General features: G+C 51.6%; 1 protein-coding gene across 1 annotated transcript in view; it reads left to right on the top strand.

Moving 5' to 3' along the window:
- The window catches only part of TUBGCP6 (tubulin gamma complex component 6), a 184,724-nt gene that overhangs the window by 68,664 nt on the left and 95,615 nt on the right, over nt 1-20,445 (top strand). The window contains 3 exon segments of the mRNA XM_075343451.1: nt 11,248-11,339; nt 11,418-11,557; nt 11,635-11,784. Of these exon segments, the coding sequence (XP_075199566.1) occupies nt 11,248-11,339; nt 11,418-11,557; nt 11,635-11,784 (382 nt within the window).

Below are 20,445 nucleotides of genomic sequence, written 5' to 3' on the forward strand. Positions count from 1 at the left end.
GTGTGGGGAACTACCGCGCCGGCCGCCCCCGGAGACTGCGGCGCGGCTGAGACTTTGGTGCGCCGGGGACTTCGCGCCGACCGTGCTTTTACGACGGCAGCGCTTATAAATCTAGTCCCCGGCTTCTGCGGCCTAGTTACGTTTCGTTCCCCGCCCCCAGCCCTGTCAGTCAGGGAAGGGGAGAGACGCTGTACAATAGTCAGCGCCGAGGGCTGGAGTCTTATTTACATACTCCAGCCCTCTCACTGGGCACAGTGGGACGCCAGTTTCCCGCTCTTTGTCTGCAGCACGCCCACGGCCCGCCCCTCTTCACAGGATGCCGGCAGCCATTCCTGCACGCAGTCTGAGCTGGAGAACGGACATAGCCCTGGGAGACCCAGACAGGGGATTCTAGCGACCACACACCCGCTGTTAAGCGGGCGGTAAGCAGCACCTAGGTGCTGACCCCACTAGTGCCACAGTGTTGTTTGGTGTACTTTTGTCTGTACCTATATATTGCACTGTACGGTCGCTTCTTGGCTTATACCCCTATATTGCTCTGAGGAGACAACAGCATGTCATCCGCAAAAAGCAAGGGTGCCAAGGCACAGGCTTTATATGCTGCCTGTACCGCATGTGGGGCTGATCTACCGGCAGGTTCCACTGACCCCCATTGTGTGCAATGTTCGGTCCCTGTGCCACTTCGTCAGCCGGAGTCTATGCTAGTAGTGGCCCAGGCAGAGACGCCTGTGAACCCTGCCCCGGTGACGGGGACAGAGTTTGCAGTTTTTGCTGATAAGATGTCTGTGACTATGACAAAAATTCTAGAAACTTTGCAGTCCAGGCCGGTCACTCAGACCATGGGCACTGCTGATTCAATGTTCCCCGGTCCCCCTCAGTTGGAACTAATCCGTGCTCCAAGGGGGTCCCAGGCATCACAGGCTGAAGGCTCTGACTCGGACGACAGTCCCAGGCAGCCTAAGCGAGCTCGCTGGGAGAGACCCTCGGCGTCATCACGCTGGTCAGGGTCTCAGCGAGAGGATTCTCTGTATGATGAGACAGAGCTAGGTGATCAGGAGTCTAATCCTGAGACTGCTCTCAACCTGGATACCCCTGATGGTGACGCCATGGTGAATGATCTTATAGCGGCCATCAATAGACTGCTGGATATTTCTCCTCCAGCGGAGGAGGCAGCAGCACAGCAGGAGAAATTCCATTTCAGGTATCCCAAACGTAAATTGAGTACTTTTCTGGACCACGCTGACTTCAGAGAAGCAGTCCAGAAACACCATGCTTATCCAGATAAGCGTTTCTCCAAACGTCTTAAGGATACACGTTATCCCTTTCCCCCTGACGTGGTCAAACGCTGGACCCAGTGTCCAAAGGTGGACCCCCCAATCTCCAGGCTTGCGGCTAGATCCATAGTTGCAGTGGAAGATGGGGCTTCACTTAAAGATGCCAATGACAGACAGATGGACCTTTGGTTGAAATCTGTCTATGAAGCTATCGGCGCGTCGTTTGCTCCAGCATTCGCAGCCGTGTGGGCACTCCAAGCTATTTCAGCTGGTCTGGCGCAGGTGGACTCTGTCATACGTCCATCAGTGCCGCAAGTGGCGTTGTTGACCTCGCAAATGTCTGCGTTTGCGACTTACGCTATCAATGCGGTCTTGGACTCTACCAGCCGTACGTCAATGGCGTCCGCCAACTCTGTGGTTTTACGCAGAGCCTTATGGTTAAAGGAATGGAAAGCAGATTCTGCTTCCAAAAAATGCTTAACCAGTTTGCCATTATCTCAAGACAGACTGTTTGGTGAGCAATTGGCTGAAATCATTAAACAGTCCAAGGGTAAGGACTCTTCCTTACCCCAGCCCAGATCAAGCAAACCTCAACAGTGGAGGGGACAGTCGAGGTTTCGGTCCTTTCGAGGTTCGGGCAGGGCCCAATTCTCCTCGTCCAAAAGGACTCAGAAGGAGCAGAGGAGCTCAGATTCCTGGCGGACTCACTCATTCGGCCTCCTCTCTCCGCATCCTCGGTCGGTGGCAGGCTCTCCCGCTTTTGCGGCATTTGGCTGCCACAGGTCAAAGACCGGTGGGTAACAGACATTTTGTCTCACGGGTACCGGATAGAGTTCAGTTCTCGTCCTCCGCCTCGGTTCTTCAGAACTTCCCCACATCCCGACCGAGCCGATGCTCTTCTGCAGGCGGTGTGCTCTCTAAGGGCAGAAGGAGTGGTGATCCCTGTTCCTCTTCAGGAACGAGGTCAAGGTTTTTACTCCAATCTGTTTGTGGTGCCAAAAAAGGACGGCTCTTTCCGTCCTGTTCTGGACCTAAAACTGCTCAACAAGCACGTGAAAACCAGGCGGTTCCGGATGGAATCTCTCCGCTCCGTCATTGCCTCGATGTCTCAAGGAGATTTCCTAGCATCAATAGACATCAAGGATGCTTATCTCCACGTGCCGATTGCTCCAGAGCACCAGCGTTTTCTACGCTTCGTTATAGGAGAAGAACACCTTCAGTTCGTAGCCCTGCCATTTGGTCTGGCGACAGCCCCACGGGTTTTCACCAAGGTCATGGCAGCAGTGGTAGCAGTCTTGCACTCTCAGGGACACTCGGTGATCCCTTACTTGGACGATCTACTTGTCAAGGCACCCTCTCAAGAGGCATGCAAACACAGCCTGAACGTTGCGCTGGAGACTCTCCAGACTTTCGGGTGGATCATCAACTTTTCAAAGTCAAATCTGTCACCGACCCAATCACTAACATATCTTGGCATGGAGTTTCATAGTCTCTCAGCGATAGTGAAGCTTCCGATGGACAAGCAGCGTTCACTACAGACAGGGGTGCACTCTCTCCTTCAAGGCCAGTCGCACCCCTTAAGACGCCTCATGCACTTCCTGGGGAAGATGGTGGCAGCAATGGAGGCAGTCCCGTTTGCGCAGTTTCATCTGCGCCCACTTCAATGGGACATTCACCGCCAATGGGACGGGAAGTCGACGTCCTTAGACAGGAAAGTCTCCCTTTCCCAGATGGCCAAGGACTCTCTTCAATGGTGGCTTCTTCCCACCTCATTATCACAAGGAAGGTCCTTCCTACCCCCATCCTGGGCGGTGGTCACGACAGACGCGAGTCTGTCAGGGTGGGGAGCAGTTTTTCTCCACCACAGGGCTCAGGGTACGTGGACTCAGCAGGAGTCCACCCTTCAGATCAATGTTCTGGAAATCAGGGCAGTGTATCTTGCCCTACAAGCCTTCCAGCAGTGGCTGGAAGGAAAGCAGATCCGAATTCAGTCGGACAACTCCACAGCGGTGGCATACATCAACCACCAAGGCGGGACACGCAGTCGGCAAGCCTTCCAGGAAGTCCGGCGGATTCTGATGTGGGTGGAAGCCACGGCCTCCACCATATCCGCAGTTCACATCCCCGGCGTAGAAAACTGGGAAGCGGACTTCCTCAGTCGCCAGGGTATGGACGCAGGGGAATGGTCCCTTCACCCGGACGTGTTTCAGGAAATCTTTCGCCGCTGGGGAAGGCCGGACGTCGACCTAATGGCGTCCCGGCACAACAACAAGGTCCCAACTTTCATGGCACGGTCTCGCGATCACAGAGCTCTGGCGGCAGACGCCTTAGTGCAAGATTGGTCGCAGTTCCAGCTGCCCTATGTGTTTCCCCCTCTGGCACTCTTGCCCAGAGTGCTACGCAAGATCAGGTCCGATTGCCGCCGCGTCCTGCTCGTCGCCCCAGACTGGCCGAGGAGGTCGTGGTATCCGGATCTGTGGCATCTCACGGTCGGCCAACCGTGGGCGCTACCAGACCGGCCAGACTTACTGTCACAAGGGCCGTTTTTCCATCTGAATTCTACGGCCCTGAACCTGACTGTGTGGCCATTGAGTCCTGGATACTAGCATCTTCAGGATTATCTCAAGGGGTCGTGGCCACCATGAGACAGGCTAGGAAGCCCACGTCTGCTAAGATCTACCACAGAACGTGGAAGATTTTCTTATCCTGGTGCTCGGCACAGGGAGTGTCCCCCTGGCCATTTGCATTGCCTACTTTTCTTTCCTTCCTGCAATCTGGTTTGGAAAAAGGCTTATCGCTCGGCTCCCTTAAAGGGCAAGTCTCAGCGCTATCGGTATTTTTTCAAAAGCGTCTAGCACGACTTCCTCAGGTACGCACGTTCCTGCAGGGGGTTTGTCACATCGTCCCTCCGTACAAACGGCCGTTAGATCCATGGGATCTGAACAGGGTACTAGTTGATCTCCAGAAGCCGCCCTTCGAGCCTCTGAGGGATGTTTCACTTTCTCGACTCTCACAGAAAGTGGCCTTTCTGGTAGCGGTCACGTCTCTTCGGAGGGTATCCGAGCTGGCAGCGCTGTCATCCAAAGCTCCCTTCCTGGTTTTTCACCAGGACAAGGTAGTGCTGCGCCCGATTCAGGAGTTTCTCCCTAAGGTGGTATCCTCTTTTCATCTCAATCAGGATATCTCCTTACCTTCCTTTTGTCCTCATCCAGTTCATCGGTATGAAAAGGATTTGCATTTGTTGGATCTCGTGAGAGCACTCAGAATCTACATTTCCCGCACGGCGCCCCTGCGCCGCTCGGATGCACTCTTTGTCCTTGTCGCTGGTAAGCGCAAAGGATCGCAGGCTTCCAAATCCACCCTGGCTCGATGGATCAAGGAACCAATTCTTGAAGCCTACCGTTCTGCTGGGCTTCCGGTTCCATCAGGGCTGAAGGCCCATTCTACCAGAGCCGTGGGTGCGTCCTGGGCATTACGACACCAGGCTACGGCTCAACAGGTGTGCCAGGCAGCTACCTGGTCGAGTCTGCACATTTTCACCAAACATTATCAGGTGCATACCTACGCTTCGGCGGACGCCAGCCTAGGTAGAAGAGTCCTGCAGGCGGCGGTTGCCTCCTCGTAGGGGAGGGCTGTTTTACAGCTCTAACTTGAGGTATTAATTTACCCACCCAGGGACTGCTTTTGGACGTCCCAATCGTCTGGGTCTCCCAATGGAGCGCCGAAGAAGAAGGGAATTTTGTTACTTACCGTAAATTCCTTTTCTTCTAGCTCCAATTGGGAGACCCAGCACCCGCCCTGTTTCCTTCGGGATTTTTGTTTTTTTCGGGTACACATGTTGTTCATGTTGAACGGTTTCAGTTCTCCGATGTTACTTCGGATTGAATTTGTTTAAACCAGTTATTGGCTTTCCTCCTTCTTGCTTTAGCACTAAAACTGAGCAGCCCGTGATCCCACGGGGGGTGTATAGCCAGAAGGGGAGGGGCCTTACACTTTTTAGTGTAATGCTTTGTGTGGCCTCCGGAGGCAGTAGCTATACACCCTAATCGTCTGGGTCTCCCAATTGGAGCTAGAAGAAAAGGAATTTACGGTAAGTAACAAAATTCCCTTCTTTTCTCTCAACTCCCCCCTGCTCCAGGGCCGCCGCCTTTTCACAGGCCGTGGCAGCCTTGCAGGCCAACGGAGTAATTGTACCAGTTCCCGCCCGGGAACAGTTCAGAGGTTTCTACTCAAACCTCTTCCTAGTTCCCAAAAAGAACGGTACATTCAGGCCCATCCTGGATCTCAAGCTTCTCAACAAGCATGTTCGGGTGCGGCACTTTCGCATGGAGTCCCTGCGATCAGTCATTGCCTCAATGACCCAAGGGGATTTCCTGGCGTCCATCAACATCAGAGATGCCTATCTGCATGTGCCCATTGCGGTTTTACACCAGCGTTGGCTACGCTTTGCAATAGGAGACGATCATTTCCAATTCGTGGCTCTCCCCTTCGGGTTAGCCACGGCCCCTCGGGTTTTCACCAAGGTCATGGCAGCCGTGATTGCGGTTCTGCACCTTCAGGGGTTGGCAGTGCTCCCCTACCTGGACGACCTTCTAGTCAAAGCGCCATCCAGCGCAGACTGTCAGCGGAGTGTCTCGCTCACTCTCAGCACTCTAGCCCAATTCGGGTGGCTTGTCAATCTTCCCAAATCCACTCTGACTCCGACGCAGAGTCTCATGTACCTAGGGATGCAGTTCGAGACTCTGCCGGCACTTGTGAAGTTGCCCTTAGACAAACAGCTGTCACTCCAGTTGGCGGTGCGCTCTCTCCTGAGGCCCCGCCGTTATATCCTCAGGCGTCTGATGCAGGTGCTGGGTCAAATGGTGGCGTCCATGGAGGCTGTTCCCTTTGCCCAGTTCCATCTGCGCCCCCTGCAGCTGGACATTCTCCGCTGTTGGGACAAGCGGCCTTCCTCCTTACACAAGTCAGTGGCTCTGTCGCCACGGACCAAGAGCTCTCTTCAGTGGTGGCTTCGGCCCCTCTCCCTATCCCAAGGGCACTCCTTCCTGGCCCCATCCTGGGTGATTCTCACCACGGATACCAGTCTATCCGGCTGGGGAGCGGTATGTCTCCACCACAGAGCACAGGGCACTTGGACTCCGTCCGAGTCAGCCCTTTCAATCAATGTGCTGGAAATCAGAGCCGTACTTCTAGCTCTCCTAGCATTTCACCATCTGCTGGCGGGCAGGCACATTCGAGTCCAGTCAGACAACGCGACAGCGGTTGCCTACATCAACCATCAAGGCGGGACATGCAGCCGCCTGGCAATGATGGAGGTACAACGCATTCTTCAATGGGCGGAGGACTCCAGGTCCACCATATCCGCAGTCCACATCCCAGGCGTGGACAACTGGGAGGCAGATTATATAAGCCGTCAAAGCGTGGACGGTGGCGAGTGGTCCCTGCACCCGGCAGTATTTCAGTCGATCTGCCGCAAATGGGGCACTCCGGACGTGGACCTAATGGCATCCCGTCACAACAACAAAGTTCCTGTCTATGTGGCTCGCTCCCACGATCCTCAGGCCTTCGCCGCGGACGCTCTGGTTCAGGACTGGTCCCAGTTTCATCTGTCCTACGTGTTTCCCCCTCTAGCCCTCTTGCCCAGAGTCCTGCGCAAGATCAGAATGGAGGGTCGTCGAATCATCCTCATTGCACCGGACTGGCCCAGGCGAGCTTGGTATCCGGACCTGCTCCAACTGTCCGTAGAGATGCCGTGGCCTCTCCCGGACCGTCCAGACCTACTCTCGCAAGGTCCGTTCTTCCGCCCGAATTCTGCGGCCCTCAAATTGACGGCGTGGCTCTTGAGTCCTGGATTTTGACGGCTTCTGGTATTCCCCCTGAAGTCATCTCCACTATGACTCGGGCCCGTAAGTCTTCGTCCGCTAAGATCTATCACAGGACTTGGAAAATTTTCCTGTCCTGGTGTCGCTCTACCGGCCATTCTCCTTGGCCATTCTGCTTGCCTACCCTTCTGTCTTTTCTACAGTCCGGTCTGCAGCTAGGTCTGTCCCTCAACTCTCTCAAGGGACAGGTTTCGGCCCTGTCAGTCCTGTTCCAGCGGCGTCTCGCTCGGCTGGCTCAGGTCCGCACCTTCATGCAGGGTGCGTCTCACATCATCCCGCCTTACCGGCGGCCCTTGGACCCCTGGGACCTTAACTTGGTTCTCACGGTCTTGCAGAAACCCCCCTTTGAGCCCCTTAGGGAGGTTTCTTTGTATCGTCTCTCACAGAATGTGGCCTTTCTGGTTGCTATAACTTCTCTCAGGAGAGTTTCTGATTTGGCTGCGCTCTCCTTGGAGTCACCCTTTTTAGTCTTTCATCAATACAAGGTGGTTCTCCGTCCGACTCCGGACTTCCTTCCTAAGGTGGTCTCTCCCTTCCACCTTAACCAGGACATTACCTTACCTTCCTTCTGTCCGGCCCCTGTTCATCGCTTTGAAAAAGCTCTACATACTCTAGATCTGGTGTGTGCTCTCCGGATCTATGTGTCTCGCACCGCTGCGCTTAGGCGGTGTACCTCTCTTTTTGTGCTAACCACAGGTCGGCGCAAGGGCCTCCCTGCTTCTAAGCTGACCTTAGCCCGTTGGATTAGGTCGACCATTTCGGACGCCTACCAAAGTTCGCAGGCTCCTCCCCCGCCGGGGATCAAAGCGCACTCGACCAGGGCTGTCGGTGCCTCTTTGGCTTTTTCGGCACCAGGCTACGGCTCAGCAAGTCTGTCAGGCTGCCACTTGGGCTAGCCTGCATACCTTCTCGAAGCACTACCAAGTGCATGCTCATGCTTCGGCAGATGCGAGCTTGGGCAGACGCATCCTTCAGGCGGCGGTCGCCCATTTGTGAAGTTAGGTTTCTGCCTACTTCTTAGTTTTTTTTGTTTATTTCCCACCCAGGGACTGCTTTGGAACGTCCCAAGGTATGGGTCTCCCAAAGGAACGATAAAGAAAAAGAGAATTTTGTTTACTTACCGTAAATTCTTTTTCTTATAGTTCCGTCTTGGGAGACCCAGCACCCTCCCTGTTGCCTGTTGGCAATTTCCTTGTTCCGTGTGATTTCACATGCTGTTGTCGTGAACAGAGTCTCCGGTTGTTCCGGCTCTTGCTCTGTTCTACTTGTGGGTGGCTATTCTCCTTCAGCTTTTGCACTAAACTGGTTGTGACTGGTTCACCAGGGGGTGTATAGGGTCAGAGGGAGGAGCTACACCTTTTAGGTGTAGTACTTTGTGTGTCCTCCGGAGGCAGAAGCTATACACCCAAGGTCTGGGTCTCCCAAGACGGAACTATAAGAAAAAGAATTTACGGTAAGTAAACAAAATTCTCTTTTTTGCAATTAAACTCTTTGTTGGAGGGCATTTTAGGATCAACCTGAAATTTCTCCGGAAAGCCAAATATCCCTAACTTTTTGTGACTGGGGCATATATTGGGTTTAGAATTTCTAGTAAAATTTTTACTTTCGATGCTCAATAAATAAATAGAATTTGATTTCACATTATGTTAGGAAGGTGCTAATGAAAATAAAATGGGAATGGTTGGTGATATCAACTTCCTATTTGTGGCTCATTAGTATATGGGAGGGGGGAAACTTTTCATAGTTACATAGTTACTAAGGTTGAAAAAAGACCTAGGTCCATCTAGTTCAACCTTCCTCCACCAGTTCTACATTTGGTCACGAAGTCATTTATAACCAACAATGTTTTGTGTACTGAGGAAATCATCCAGCCCTTTTTTGAAAGCTGTTATAGTATCTGCCATTACTACCTCTTGTGGTAGGGCATTCCACAGTCTGACTGCTCTAACTGTAAACAACCCTTTCCTATTTAGCTGTCGGAATCGCTTTTCTTCCACTCGCAGTGAATGCCCCCTGGTCCTTAGTATTGTCTTTGGAAGAAATAAGTCATGTGCCAGTCCTTTTATATTGACCACACATGTATTTATACATATAAATGAGATCTCCTCTGAGACGTCTTTTTTCTAAGCTAAACATATCTAACTTTTTCAACCTGTCATCATATGGGAGGCCTTCCATTCCTTGTAATAGTCTAGTTGCCCGCCTTTGAACTGACTCTAACTTCTGAATGTCCTTTTTAAAATGTGGAGCCCAAAACTGAATCCCATATTCCAGATGTGGCCTTACAAGTGATTTATAGAGGGGTAACAATACGTTGGGATCACGGGATCTAATCTCTCTTTTTATACACCCTAGAATCTTGTTTGCTTTTGCAGCTGCTGCTTGACATTGAGTGCTGCTGCTCAGCTTATTTGTAATGAGAATACCCAAGTCCTTCTCCTGTTCTGTTGTCCCAAGTTTACTTCCATTTAATGTATACGCAGTTATAGGATTACTCCGTCCTAGGTGCATTACTTTACATTTATCAACATTAAATCTCATTTGCCAAGTATCTGCCCATTCTGACATCTTATCCAGATCTTTTTGTAATATTGTACTATCAAGGTCAGTTTTTAATATCCTACATAGTTTGGTGTCATCAGCAAAGACTGACACTTTACTATCAATCCCATCCACAAGGTCATTAATAAAGAGATTAAAAAGAATTGGTCCTAGCACAGATCCCTGCGGCACCCCACTGCTGACTATAGCCCATTTAGAGAATATACCATTTATGACTACTCTTTGTTTCCTATCTTTTAGCCAATTCCTTACCCAGTTGCATATAGTTTCCCCTAGTCCTTGCTTCTGGAGCTTTAGTATAAGGCTATTATGTGGTACAGTATCAAATGCCTTTGCAAAGTCCAAATAAATCACATCAGCTGCATTACCAATATCCAGGTTTGCACTTACCCCCTCATGTATTAGTAAAAAGTTATGGGTTGCCATCTTTGCCCATTTACAGCACCGTTGCAGTCTGTTAGGTATCACATGACCACCTTTACCGTCACTTGCCGTATCGCAAGGTTTCTTCTGTGTAGAGCGGAGAGCACTTTGTAAAAGTAAGTCTATGGGGTACTTTACACGTTGCGACATCTCTAGCATCGGCTAGCGATGCTGAGCGCGATAGTACCCGCCCCCGTCGCGCATGCGATATGTGGTGATTGCTGCCGTAGCGAACGTTATCGCTACGGCAGCTTCACACACGCATACCTGCTCGGCGACGTCGCGGTGACTGACGAACTATTCCTCCTTCAAGGGAGAGATGCATTTGGCATCACAGCGACGTCACTGCAACGTCAGTAATCGGCTGGCCAATAGAAGCGGAGGGGCGGAGATGAGCGGGACATAACATCCCGCCCACCTCCCTTCCGCATTTCCGTCGGGACACGGGTAAGGTGATGTTTGTCGCTCCTGCGTGTTTATACACAGCGATGTGTGGAGCTGCAGGAACGACAAACAACATCGTACCTGTAGTCGACCCGACATTATGAAAATGAACGAAGCTACACAGATCAACGATTTTCGAAGCTTTTGCGATCGTTTATCGTCGCACCTAGGATTTACACATTGCGATGTCAATAACGGCGCCGGATGTGCGTCACTAACGACGTGACCCCGACGATATTTCGGAAGTGATGTCGCAACGTGTAAAGTCCCCCTATGAGTCTTAGAACGAGCTCTTCGTTCTGAGTCTCATAGACTCGCAGTGAGAAAATCTAGAAATTGACCTCCGCTTCCACACAGCAAACACTGTGATTTACCAAGTCACAAATGTTGCCACATGATGCCGCAGCGGCTTTGGAAATGGCTGAAGACGGTGACCGGTAAGTATTGCAATTATCTCTGCATACACAATACTATTTGATAATAGATGGTAAAATTATTGGAGTACCTGAGTGATTTTCTTAAGATCATATGCCATCTCACTATACTTGGCTTCATGTTTTACATATATCATTTTAATTAAAGCAGTACTAATATTAGGTATCTATTGATACTATCTTGTATGTATAAGGTATAATAAAGTAAAGATCTGTGGACATTTTCAGATTCATCTATGATTGGGTCTACAGTGGTGTCTTAAGAGATTCTTGTAAAGAATTCATGATCCAGGTGAATGAAGACTTCCTCGGGTTTAGAGGTATTGTATTCTTTTCTCTTTATTATTACATGTTCTGGTCAGCACTTCAGCTTCATTTACTTTTTCCATTTCTTCTAGATAAACGTTACTGGACCCATGGATATGTTTTGATCTCAAAAGATGTGGAGGATTGTGTTCCAGTGTTCTTGAAGCATATAGCTAATGAAATATACATGTGTGGGAAAACTATAAATTTATTGAAAGTGTGCTGCCCCAAGGTGGGTACCAATCTCTATATTTGTAGCTGGCTTTTCATTTATGATGGCGGTAAACCTAAAGTTTGTTCTTATTTCAGCATTACATTTGCTGGTCCGATATTCCTGTACCTCGCATATCTGTTACATTCTCCTTAGAAGAATTAAAGGAAATCCGAAAAGACTGCGCTGTCTATGTAGCCAGGATGACGAGAATTGCACGGCAAAGCAGCATCAGTAAGGAGGAGAAGGTAACAATCTTGTTGTTTTTTTTGCATTTAGTTTCTGATTTGTTATCCTACATACATTTATAGAAATAAATTTAAAAAGAAAATAATATACCGTATTATCCGGCATATAAGGCGACTGGGCATATAAGACAACCCCCAACTTTTCCAGTTAAATGTCCCCATTGTTTAGTAATGTCCCCTGCAGTAACATCCCCATTGTTTAGTAATGTCCCCTGCTGTAATGTCTCCATTGTTTAGTAATGTCCCCTGCAGTAATGTCCCCATTGCATAGTAATGTACCCCCCTTGTAGTAATGAGCCCATTGTAATGTCCTCCTGCTAGTTCCCTTCTTGTCCCATATTATGCCTTTGTTTACACACAATAAAATATATTCTCACCTCTCCTCCGTGCTTCCAGCTGGTTTTTGCAGTCCGCAGGCACACAGACGCCTCCGTGATAGTGTACGGAGCAGCCGCTGCAGGATGTTGTCATGGCTTTACTGCAGTTGAATGCTTTACGGCGCCACAAAGCATTCAACTGCAGTAAAACATCCTATAGCGGCCGCTCTGTGCAGCGGACGCTATTACGGAGGGGACTGTGTGCCTGCGGACTGCAAGAAACAGCTGGAGGCACCGCGGGAATGGAGGAGAAGTGAGAATATTTTATTGTGTCTAAGCAACGGCAGTAAAGCCATATCATTACCGTGCACCGCCATTTAGGACGACCCCCGAATTTTGAAAAGATTTTCAGGGGTTAAAAATGTCGTCTTATACGCTGGAAAATATAGTATATGACAAACCTTTCATGTGCCTTTTATAGTTTTGATAGGTCTTCAGATCAAATGTAGTATTTTCCCATGATTAACCCATAGTAAAGTAGTAATTAGCAGTGTATACATATTAATGGTATATAGTCAACATTAGTATGTGTGAAATCACAAGCCCATATTGTGTGCTTAAAGGGAACCTGATAGCTTCCCTATATTTCAAAAACCAGCCCCATGTTTTTATTCCATTCTCTATACTGCTTTCAATAAGCCTCTTTCTTTAGTTTTCTGTTCAGTTCATTTATATAAAATAGTTTATTTAATTTGGCAGAAATCAGTGGGCGACTAGATGTTTTCTTCTCCAATACACTAATTATCCCACTGGTGATATTGTAACTCAACATAATTTTCTTTGTCGCTCCATTGGGAGACCCAGACAATTGGGTGTATAGCTTCTGCCTCCGGAGGCCACACAAAGTATTACACTTTAAAAAGTGTAACCCCTCCCCTCTGCCTATACACCCTCCCGTGGATCACGGGCTCCTCAGTTTTATGCTTTGTGTGGAAGGAGGCACACATCCACTCATGCATTCTCAACTTAGTTATGTCGGTTGGAAGAAAAGAGGGCCCCCACGGGGCCCCCGGCATGTTCCCTTCTCACCCCACTACGTCGGCGGTGTTGTTAAGGTTGAAGTACCCATTGCGGGTACAGAGGCTGGAGCCACATGCCGTCTCCTTCACCATCCCTTAAGCGGCTCTGGGAGAAGTGGGATACTAAGCGGTCATCCATTTACTGGGACCGTGCTCCATCCGCAGCCCCTGTGGGAACCTGCCGGACCGGAGCCTCTTCAACCTCAGGGACCGGGCCCTGCAACTCAAAGGTACTCTGTGTCCCCATAGGGGACTGTGCAGGGAGCGCACCTTCTTACCGGAAGCCGCGGCGGCTGCTGAATTCAGGAGGCCGGTGGACTTCCGCGCCGACCGTGCCTGCTTGTCGGGCGCGGTCTCAAATTTAGTCCCTGACTTCATCGCGGCCTAGTCGCAAAAATCCCGCCCCCGGGCCTGCCTGTCAGAGGTAAGGGCGGGATTACCGACCTGACGTCGGATGTGAGGGCTGGAGCATCCTGCATGTTTCCTCCCCCCTCACTGATCATTGTGGGGACCCCAGATTCCCGCACTTTGCTGGCGCCGCCCACAGCTCCACTCCTCCCCTGAGAGCTCCGGCAGCCATTTTTTGGCATTCTGCCGGTGGAGGATTCTCAGTGAACAGCTCTGCAGCTCCGGGGGATCCAAGGCAGGGAATCTGGAGGACACACTCCGCTCGTTAGCGGTCGGTAAGCCACACCGGTCACCCGGTGCTGGTCCCCCTAGGGTGCCGGATTAGATACGTTTATATCTATATCTATCTGTTCGGTGTGCTGTATACCCCTTTCCCATATACCCTCAGTGATCACTCTCCTAGGAGACAACAGCATGTCGTCCACAAGGAGCAAAGCTGCTAAGGCACAGGGTTTTTTTGCGGCCTGTACCTCTTGTGGGGCTATGTTACCTGCGGGTTCCACCTACCCTCACTGTGAGCAATGCTCGACCCCTGTTTTGCTTGCTCAGCCGGAGCCTTGGACACTGGTGGGCCCCTCGGCTCATGTAGACCCCCCTGCTCCCCCTGACCAGGCTGCAGGGACAGAGTTCGCCTCTTTTGCTGAGAAACTCTCTGAGTCACTTCTCAATCCATTGCACAGTCTATGGACAAATGGTCTTCTAAGCTGCTAGAGGCTTTGCAGTCCAGACCGGACCCTTCACAGGCCCCGGCCCCTGTTGGCTCGTCGCCTCCAGGCCCCTCTCGGTCCGCGCCACAGCGCGCTCATAGGTTGGCCCCTCGGTCTCAGGCGGAAGACTCCTGCCCGGACCGTAGTCCTAGACCGGCTAAGCGGCCTCGCTGGGACTCTTCCCCGACTTCTTCACGCTGCTCGGGTTCCCAGCTTGAGGACTCTCTGGAGGACGAGGCGGACGTCGCAGCTCAGGGCTCTGACCCTGACGTCGCCCTTAACCTTGATACACCTGAGGGGGACGCCTTAGTAAATGATCTTATCTCGTCCATCAACCAGGTGTTAGATCTCTCTCCCCCGCCTCCTCCTGTAGAGGAGTCGGCGTCTCAGCAGGAGAAACACCAGTTTCGGTTCCCCAAATGTACTCGCAATACGTTTTTTGATCACTCTAACTTCAGGGACGCTGTCCAGAAGCCCAGAGCGGTCCCGGACAAGCGCTTTACTAAGCGCCTCACTGACATGCGTTACTCCTTCCCATCTGAAGTCGTTAAGGGTTGGGCTCACTGTCCCAAGGTGGATCCTCCAGTCTCAAGATTGGCGGCTAGATCCGTGGTGTCGGTTGCAGATGGCTCATCGCTAAAAGATGCCTCTGACAGACAGATTGAGCTCCTGGTGAAGTCCATCTATGAGGCCACGGGCGCGTCTTTTGCCCCGGCCTTTGCAGCCGTGTGGGCACTCCAAGCTATCTCGGCTTGTCTGACTGAGATTAATGCTGTCACACGTAATTCTGCTCCGCAAGTTGCGTCTTTGACCTCTCAGGCGTCAGCCTTTTCATCCTACGCCATGAATGCCGTCCTGGACTCCACTAGCCGTACGGCTGTAGCATCCGCTAACTCTGTGGCAGTCCGCAGGGCCATGTGGCTGCGCGAATGGAAGGCAGATTCGGCTTTCAAGAGGTTCTTAACCGGTTTGCCATTTTCTGGCGACCGTTTGTTTGGCGAACGATTGGATGAGATTATTAAGGATTCCTCCTTACCCCAGGCCAAACCTAAGAGACCTCAACCCTGCGTTTCGCCATCGGGGACGAACACCTCTAGTTCGTGGCATTGCCTTTCGGCTTGGCGACAGCACCACGGGTTTTCACCAAAGTCATGGCATCCGTTGTGGCGGTCCTGCATTCTCAGGGCCACTCGGTGATTCCCTACTTGGACGATCTCCTAGTCAGGGCCCCGTCTCGGGTGGCGTGTCAACAAAGTCTATCTGTCGCTCTGGCGACTCTCCAGCGGTTCGGGTGGATCATCAACTTCCCGAAATCCAAGTTGACACCGACCCAATCACTGACGTACCTTGGGATGGAGTTTCATACCCAGCAAGCGTTAGTCAAGCTTCCGAGAGACAAACAGCTTTCTCTGCAGGCAGGGGTGAAATCCCTTCTTCGGAGTCAGTCACACCCCTTAAGGCGCCTCATGCACTTCCTGGGGAAGATGGTGGCAGCTATAGAGGCAATCCCGTTCACGCAATTCCAAATTCGGCCACTCCAATTGGACATTCTCCGCAAATGGGACAGGAGTTCGACTTCCCTCGACAGGAACGTCTCTCTTTCCCTTGCAACCAAGACGTCACTTCAGTGGTGGCTCCTTCCCAACTCTCTGTCGCAGGGAAAATCCTTCCTACCCCCAACCTGGACTGTGGTCACCACGGACGCGAGCCTGTCAGGGTGGGGAGCGGTTTTTCTCCACCACAGGGCTCAGGGAATTTGGACTCCAATAGAGTCATCCCTTCAGATCAATATTCTGGAGATAAGGGCAGTGTATCTAGCCCTATTGGCTTTTCATCGGTGGCTGGAGGGCAGGCAGATCCGTATCCAGTCGGACAACGCCACTGCCGTCGCATACATCAACCACCAAGGCGGCACTCGCAGTCGTCAAGCCTTCCAGGAAGTCCGACGGATTCTGCAGTGGGTGGAAGCCACAGCTTCCACCATCTCCGCAGTTCACATCCCGGGCGTAGAAAACTGGGAAGCAGATTTTCTCAGTCGTCAGGGCATGGACGCGGGGGAATGGTCTCTGCACCCAGACGTGTTTCGAGAGATCTGTCGCCCCTGGGGAACGCCGGACGTCGATCTCATGGCGTCACGGAACAACAACAAAGTCCCGGCATTCATGGCACGGTCTCAGGATCACAGAGCTCTGGCGGCGGACGCGTTAGTTCAGGATTGGTCGCGGTTTCGACTGCCTTATGTGTTTCCTCCTCTGGCGATGCTGCCCAGAGTGTTACGCAAGATCAGGTCCGACTGCCGTCGCGCCATTCTCGTCGCTCCAGACTGGCCGAGGCGGTCGTGGTACCCGGATCTGTGGCATCTCACGGTGGGTCAACCGTGGGCGCTTCCAGACCGCCCAGACTTGCTGTCACAAGGCCCGTTTTTCCATCTGAATTCTGCGGCCCTCAACCTGACTGTGTGGCCATTGAGTCCTGGCTCCTAGCGTCTTCAGGGTTATCTCAGGATGTCATTGCCACCATGAGACAGGCCAGGAAGCCTACGTCCGCCAAGATCTATTATAGGTCTTGGCAAATCTTCCTATCCTGGTGCGCTAATAACGGTTTTACTCCATGGCCGTTTGCCTTACCCACTTTTCTTTCATTCCTTCAATCCGGAATGGACAAGGGTTTGTCACTTGGCTCTCTCAAGGGCCAAGTATCGGCGCTCTCCGTGTTTTTTCAAAAGCGCCTAGCCAGGCTTCCGCAGGTCCGCACGTTCCTGCAGGGAGTTTGCCACATAGTCCCACCTTACAAGCGTCCGCTGGAACCCTGGGATCTTAACAGGGTGCTAACGGCTCTTCAGAAACCACCTTTCGAGCCGCTGCGGGATGTCTCTCTATCACGTCTTTCGCAGAAGGTGGCCTTCCTAGTGGCAGCAGTCACATCACTTCGGAGAGTGTCTGAGCTAGCAGCACTGTCATGCAAAGCCCCCTTCCTGGTGTTTCACCAGGATAAGGTGGTTCTGCGTCCGGTCCCGGAATTTCTCCCTAAGGTGGTATCCCCTTTTCATCTCAATCAGGATATCTCCTTGCCTTCATTTTGCCCTAATCCAATTCACCAGTGTGAAAAGGATTTGCACTCTTTGGATCTTGTGAGAGCACTCCGGCTGTACGTGTCTCGCACGGCGCCCCTGCATCGTTCAGATGCGCTCTTTGTCCTTGTCGCTGGCCAGCGTAAGGGCTCGCAGGCTTCCAAGTCAACCTTGGCTCAGTGGATCAAGGAACCGATTCTCGAAGCCTACCGTTCTTCTGGGCTTCCGCTTCCTTCAAGGCTGAAAGCCCATTCTACCAGAGCCGTGGGTGCGTCCTGGGCATTGCGGCACCGGGCTACGGCTCAGCAGGTGTGTCAGGCAGCTACATGGTCTAGTCTGCACACTTTCACGAAACACTATCAAGTGCATTAAATATCAAAAATACCTTCAGATAAAAAATTTGTTAGAATTAAATAAAGGGAATGATGGTGCAAATATCATTAAAATTATTATTTTTATTCAACAATTAAAATAAATATTTTACAAATCCATATAAATATTAGGCAGGAAAAAATGTCCCATAAATTTATAGCAGCGGTTTTACTAGGAAAATAAAGTGCATAATGCCAAGATCACTTAAAAAGTCAATCCCTAATATATGACAAAGTGCACAGTGCAAAATTGTATCTAAATCCTATGTCATATATAAATAAGGTTGTGGTATAATGATCCTATTTAAAAAGATTTTAACAGTTATTTAAATTGCAAGGAAAATGATACGATCCTTTCCTCAGACCCGCTGAAACACGTGTCGGGGCTTTGCGGTACACTTTGGAGCTTTTACAGATCACTTAAGGTATCATTTCTTTGTCGCTCCATTGGGAGACCCAGACAATTGGGTGTATAGCTTCTGCCTCCGGAGGCCACACAAAGTATTACACTTTAAAAAGTGTAACCCCTCCCCTCTGCCTATACACCCTCCCGTGCATCACGGGCTCCTCAGTTTTATGCTTTGTGTGGAAGGAGGCACACATCCACTCATGAATTCTCAGATTAGTTATATCGGTTGGAAGAAAAGTGGGCCCCCACGGGGCCCCCGGCATGTTCCCTTCTCACCCCACTAAGTCGGCGGTGCTGTTAAGGTTGAGGTACCCATTGCGGGTACAAAGGCCGGAGCCTCATGCCGTCTCCTTCACCATCCCTTAGCGGCTCTGGGAGAAGTGGGATCCTGAGCGGTCATCCATCCACTGGGACCGTGCTCCCTCCGCAGCCCCTGTGGGAATCTGTCGGACAGGAGTTTATTTATCCTCAGGGACCGGGCCCTGCATCACTAAGGTACTCTGTATCCCCATGGGGGATGTGCATGGAGCGCCTTCATCCCGGACGCTGCAGCAGCTGCTTATTTGTGACGGCCGGCGGACTTCCGCGCCGACCGCGCCTGTTTGTCGGCCGCGGTCTTAAATTTAGTCCCCGGCTTCAATTGCGGCCTAGTAGCAAAATTCCCGCCCCCGGGCCTGTCTATCAGGGGTAAGGGCGGGACGGCCGGCCTGACGTCGGCTTTGAGGGCCGGAGCATCCTGTATGTTTCCTCCCCCCTCACTGATCACTGTGGGGACTCCAGATTCCCGCACTTTTTCTAACGCCGCCCACGGCTCCACTCCTCCCCTGAGAGCTCCGGCAGCCATTTCTTTGGCATTCTGCCTGTGGAGGATTTCCTGGAAAGAGCTCTGCAACGCTGGGAGACCTAAGGCAGGGAATCTGGAGGACACACACTCCGCTTTTTAGCGGTCGGTAAGCCACACCGGTCACCCGGTGCTGGTCCTCTTAGGGTGCCGGAATAGATACTATATATATATATTTATATATTTCTGTTCGGTCGGGCTGTATACCCTTCCCATATACCCTCAGTGATCACTCTCCTAGGAGACAACAGCATGTCGTCCACAAGGAGCAAGGGTGCCAAGGCACAGGGTTATTTTGCGACCTGTACCTCTTGTGCGGCTAAGTTACCTGCGGGTTCCACCTACCCTCACTGTGAGCAATGCTCAACCCCTGTTTTGCTTCCTCAACCCGAGCCTCGGTCACTAGTGGGCCCCTCGGCTCAGGTAGAACCCCTTGCTCCCCCTGTCCAGGCGGCAGGGACAGAGTTTGCAGTTTTTGCTGAAAAACTCTCTGAGTCACTCTCACAATCCATGGCTCAGTCTATGGACAAATGGTCTGCTAAGCTGCTTGAAGCTTTGCAGTCCAGACCGGTCCTTACACAAGCCCCGGGCCCTGTTGGATCTTCACCTCCAGGCCCCTCTCTGTCCGCGCCGCAGCACGTTCCCAGGGGGGGGCCCTAGGTCTCACGTGGAGGACTCCGGCCTGGACCACAGTCCCAGACCGGCTAAGCGGGCCCGCTGGGAATCTTCCCCGACTTCTTCACGCTGCTCGGGTTCCCAGCGTGAGGACTCTCTGGAGGACGAGGCGGACGTCGCAGCTCAGGGCTCTGACACTGACGTTGCTCTCAATCTTGATACACCTGAAGGGGACGCTATAGTAAATGACCTTATCTCGTCCATCAACCAGGTGTTAGATATCTCTCCCCCGCCGCCACCGGTAGAGGAGTCGACTTCTCAGCAGGAGAAACACCAGTTTCGGTTCCCTAAATGTACACGGAGTGCGTTTTTCGATCACTCTAACTTCAGAGATGCTGTCCAGAAGCCCAGAGCGGTTCCGGACAAGCGCTTTACTAAGCGCCTTACTGACACTCGTTACCCCTTCCCCTCTGACGTGGTTAAGGGTTGGGCTCAATGTCCCAAGGTGGATCCCCCAGTCTCTAGATTGGCGGCTAGATCTGTGGTATCGGTTGCAGATGGATCATCGCTAAAGAATGCCACTGACAGGCAGATAGAGCTCCTGGTAAAATCCATCTATGAAGCCACGGGCGCGTCTTTTGCCCCGGCCTTTGCAGCCGTGTGGGCACTACAAGCTATCTCAGCTTGTCTGGCTGAGATTAATGCGGTCACACGTAATTCTGCTCCGCAGGTTGCGTCTTTGACTTCTCAGGCGTCAGATTTTTCTTCCTACGCCATGAACGCAGTTTTAGACTCTGCTAGCCGTACAGCGGTGGCATCCGCTAACTCTGTGGCAGTCCACAGG

The sequence above is a fragment of the Anomaloglossus baeobatrachus genome, chromosome 4 (assembly GCF_048569485.1).
Source record: "Anomaloglossus baeobatrachus isolate aAnoBae1 chromosome 4, aAnoBae1.hap1, whole genome shotgun sequence".
NCBI lineage: Eukaryota > Metazoa > Chordata > Amphibia > Anura > Aromobatidae > Anomaloglossus > Anomaloglossus baeobatrachus.